We start from the raw sequence: 3556 nt of genomic DNA, 5'->3' as shown, positions 1-3556 counted from the left end.
GCCCAAACCACACCCACTGCCTGGAGTCCATTCCGACCCACAGCGCCCCCAGAGGACAGAGTGGAACTGCACCACAGGGTCTCCAAGGCTGTCAGTCTTCAGGGAAGCAAAGCCCAAACCACAGCCACTGCCTGGAGTCCATTCTGACCCACAGCGCCCCTAGGGGACAGAGTGGAACTGCGCCACAGGGTCTCTAAGGCTGCCTAAGGCACTTGACTGCTAACCAGAAGGCTAGCGGTTCAAACCCACCAGCCACTCCTCAGAAGGAAGGTTGGGCAATGTACTTCTTTAGTGATACTGCCTTGGAAACCCAAGGAGGGGTTGCTGTGAGTCGGATCTGACTCGACGGCGGTGGGTTTGGTTCTGGTAATCTTTCCAGAAACTGCCTGCCTCAGCTTTCTCCCACGCAGGGGCTGGTGGTTGCACACCACCCACCTTTTGGTTAACAGCCGAGCACTTAACCATAGTGCCACCAGGGTGCCTTCTTTGGGTGGATACAGCCTTTAGAAAACAGATTTCCTCCAGACCCAAGAGGCTGTGCTGTGAAAGTCTCCTGCCCCTCCCTGACCAGGGTCACCAGTCTCTCACCCCCTTCTGCAGCTTGGAGCCTACACATGAGCTCTAACCCCGAATCCGTTGCCATCAAGCCGACTCAGACTCACAGTGAGCCATGTGACAGAGTAGGGCTGCCCGTAGAGCCTTCTAGGATGTCATCCTCATGCAAGCAGGTCGCCAGTTCTCTCCAGTGGAAATGGTGGGCGGGTTTGAACGGCCGACCTTTGGCTTAGCAGCTGAGTCCTTAACCATTTGCAGCCCAGGGCTTAATTCTAGTCATAGCTGATTGGAGGCCATTGGGCCCCTCTGGCATTCTTTGATGACCCTCCTCGCAGGGTGGCCTCTCGAGAGATGTTCTTTTTTTTTCTTTTTCTTTTTTTTTAAATTGTGATTTGGGTGAAAATTTACAGAGCAAATTCTTTCCATACAGTTCACATACACTTTGTCTCATGACGTTGACTACAATTTACCCCAATGCAACAGCTCCCCTCCCATTTCCTCCTCATAGTTACCTCTTCCCTGTGTCCATCCTCCATGCACTCCTGCCCCCTGAGCTGTCTCCCTGTGCATACACAGCCCTTTTTTCTCCCATGATTGTTCTCGAGAGATTAATTTTAATTCTTCATCAAGAACATCTGTTACAGGGCTTTGTCCACCAGCGGCAGCCGGCCCACCAGGATCTCTGCTTCCCGTTCCTGCCTCAAAAATCCCTTTAGCAAAGGGTGAACTCATCACTCAAAACAAATTAAAGCTCTTTATCTCAGTTCTGTGGAACAAACATCCCTCTCATTGCCTGTTCAAATTGCCTTTAATAACAGAAGATTATTTCAAATCGAGGGGAACCTGCCTAAACACCTACCCTGGTTTCCAAAAACTTCCAATCTGTCCATGGAACAGACCACGAAACGTTTTTGCATAGCCGTTGGTACACTGTTTTCCTTTTGGTTTTCAGTTCAATCCCATTGCCTTGCATTCCTGAGGGGCCTACAGCTTGGGGCATGGGTCGCAGCGGCTCAAAGCAACCAACCAGTTGCCGTGGAGTCAGCTCTGACTCATGGCAACCCCAGGTGGGAACCAGGCTCCACGGGGTTTGCAGGGGCTCATTTTTTTGGAAGTAGTTTCCCAGGTGTTTCTAGTGAGGTGCCTCTGGCTGGACTCAACCCTCCAACCTTCTGGTTCACTGCCGAGAGCACCACTGCCCTACCTCCCCGGGGCTCAGCTGTGACTAAAGCCCCTGCCGTTCCGTTCCAGGTCCTCCCGTCTCCCCCAGTCCCCAAGACGGCCCAGGGCTTCATCGGCTGGAGATCAGGGCAGCCGGGCCTCAACAGGTGCCTGGAGCACGACCTCGAGATCCGGAGCTGCAAAGGGGCCTACGCCAAGGAGCTGGGCTGGCCCAAGCAGGGCATCCACTGAGAACGGCCTGGGGCCCTGGGCCTGAACCCCCGCCGCTGGGGACTCAGGCCTCGGGCAGACAGAGAGCCCCTCTGGGGACATTCCCCCGCCACACTGCCATGGAATGAGGCTGAAAACACCAAGCACCCCTCCCATGTTTCGGGCCATCAGCACCCCTCTTCTGGACCACTTGGGTTCATCAAATGGCCCTGCCTAATGTGACCAATAAGACTAGACAGATTCTCTGATTTTTTCTTTTTTCTTTTCTTTTTGATGCCTTGAACATTTCTAGGAGCTCTGGTAGGAAGGTTGGTGGTTCAAACCCACCAGCCACTCCAGGGAAAATCTACTTCCGAAAGGATCTACCACCTGGGAAACCCAATAGGGGTAACTATGTGTTGGGATTGACTCAATGGCAGTGGGTTTGGCTTTTGGTTTTTGAAGATTTCTAGGTATGGCTTTTAAAAACCAGTAAGTGATTTTTTTTTTTTTTTTTTTTTAATAAATATTTGGCTAAGCCCTCTGTGGGTCTCAAATGGTTAAGCACCAACTACGAGCTGAAAGGTTGGCGGTTGGAACCTACCTACCCGAGGCACCTTGGGAGACAGGCTACAATGTGCTGAAAAGTCACAGGCTTGCACCTCTTGGGGCAAGTTCTTCTCCCCACAGATGAGGCACCATGGATCGGTGGCAATGAACCAACAATGGGCCCTTCAGTGTGGCTTTCAGTCACATCAGCTACCACCCTGTCGATAATGACTGTTGACCAATAGTTCCAGTAGTTTCTGTATCCAAATAATCCTTTGGGGACACTTGGAACCCCTTGATTGTCCTCTCCAAGGATATTAGCAATAAATCAAGAGCATTTAAGGAAGAAGGGAGCCCACGATTTGCCCTTGAGTGCACATTCCAAAAGAAAGCAGGCCTCCTAAGGGCTGAATGAGAACACCTCCCGCCGACCTCCCAGCCACGCTGTCCACACACGCAGCTGGCTGGCCAGCCAGGCCTCATTCCTTCCCTCACGGACTGCAGCGTCCACTGGTATTGCCCTGGGGCTTTCCTGCTGATTCTACAAGTGAGGCAGGCCACGTGTCCTCAGACCCTTGAACTGAACCGCAGTGGGAGCGTGGGCCGCCATGGGCCGCCATGTGAGTGTGTGCAGCAGGTGGGTGGCTTCTTGGAGCACCGTGGCAGCATGGAGGGCAGGGAGCTGGTGACGCTCAGGTCTGCCCTCCAGGGAGACGCCTGCCCCCACCCTTTGGCCGCCGAGCACCGCTGTGTGCGGGTGAATTCCTCCTGCTTCCTGCTGTGTTCCGTCTGCCTGGAGCTGCAGGGCTTGGCGGTGCTGGAACCCACTGCCAGGCCCGTCCCGCACGCCCTCCCTGCTCACCGTCCCGTGGGGCTGAGTGGGGCTGCTGTGAACTAAGTCCAGACGCCCATCGTCTTCAGAGCCTCCCAGCCCTGAACACTGGCCTCACCTCCCCTGGAAGGACTCCTTGAGAACCTGGGCTTGTTGTTGTTGTTGTTATGTGCCGTCGAGTCGGCCCCGACTCATAGCGACCCCTCCTTGGGTTTCCGAGGCAGTATCACTACGGAAGTAGGATTGCCC

At 54.0% G+C, this 3556-nt stretch overlaps 1 protein-coding gene across 1 annotated transcript in view; it reads left to right on the top strand.

Annotated features, from left to right (window-relative positions):
• CUNH20orf85 (chromosome unknown C20orf85 homolog) overlaps window positions 1-1968 on the top strand; it is a 9847-nt gene extending 7879 nt beyond the window's left edge. Inside the window, exon 4 of the mRNA XM_007951503.1 lies at window positions 1807-1968. Within this exon, the coding sequence (XP_007949694.1) occupies window positions 1807-1968 (162 nt within the window). The remainder of the gene's footprint in view (window positions 1-1806) is intronic.
• Window positions 1969-3556: the final 1588 nt, after the last annotated feature.

The sequence above is a fragment of the Orycteropus afer genome, unplaced genomic scaffold (assembly GCF_000298275.1).
Source record: "Orycteropus afer afer isolate SDZICR_OR568_19922 unplaced genomic scaffold, OryAfe1.0 scaffold00295, whole genome shotgun sequence".
Taxonomy (NCBI): Eukaryota; Metazoa; Chordata; class Mammalia; order Tubulidentata; family Orycteropodidae; genus Orycteropus; species Orycteropus afer.
The sequence above is the reverse complement of the archived record's forward strand: the minus strand, read 5'-3'. Positions and strand labels throughout refer to the sequence as shown.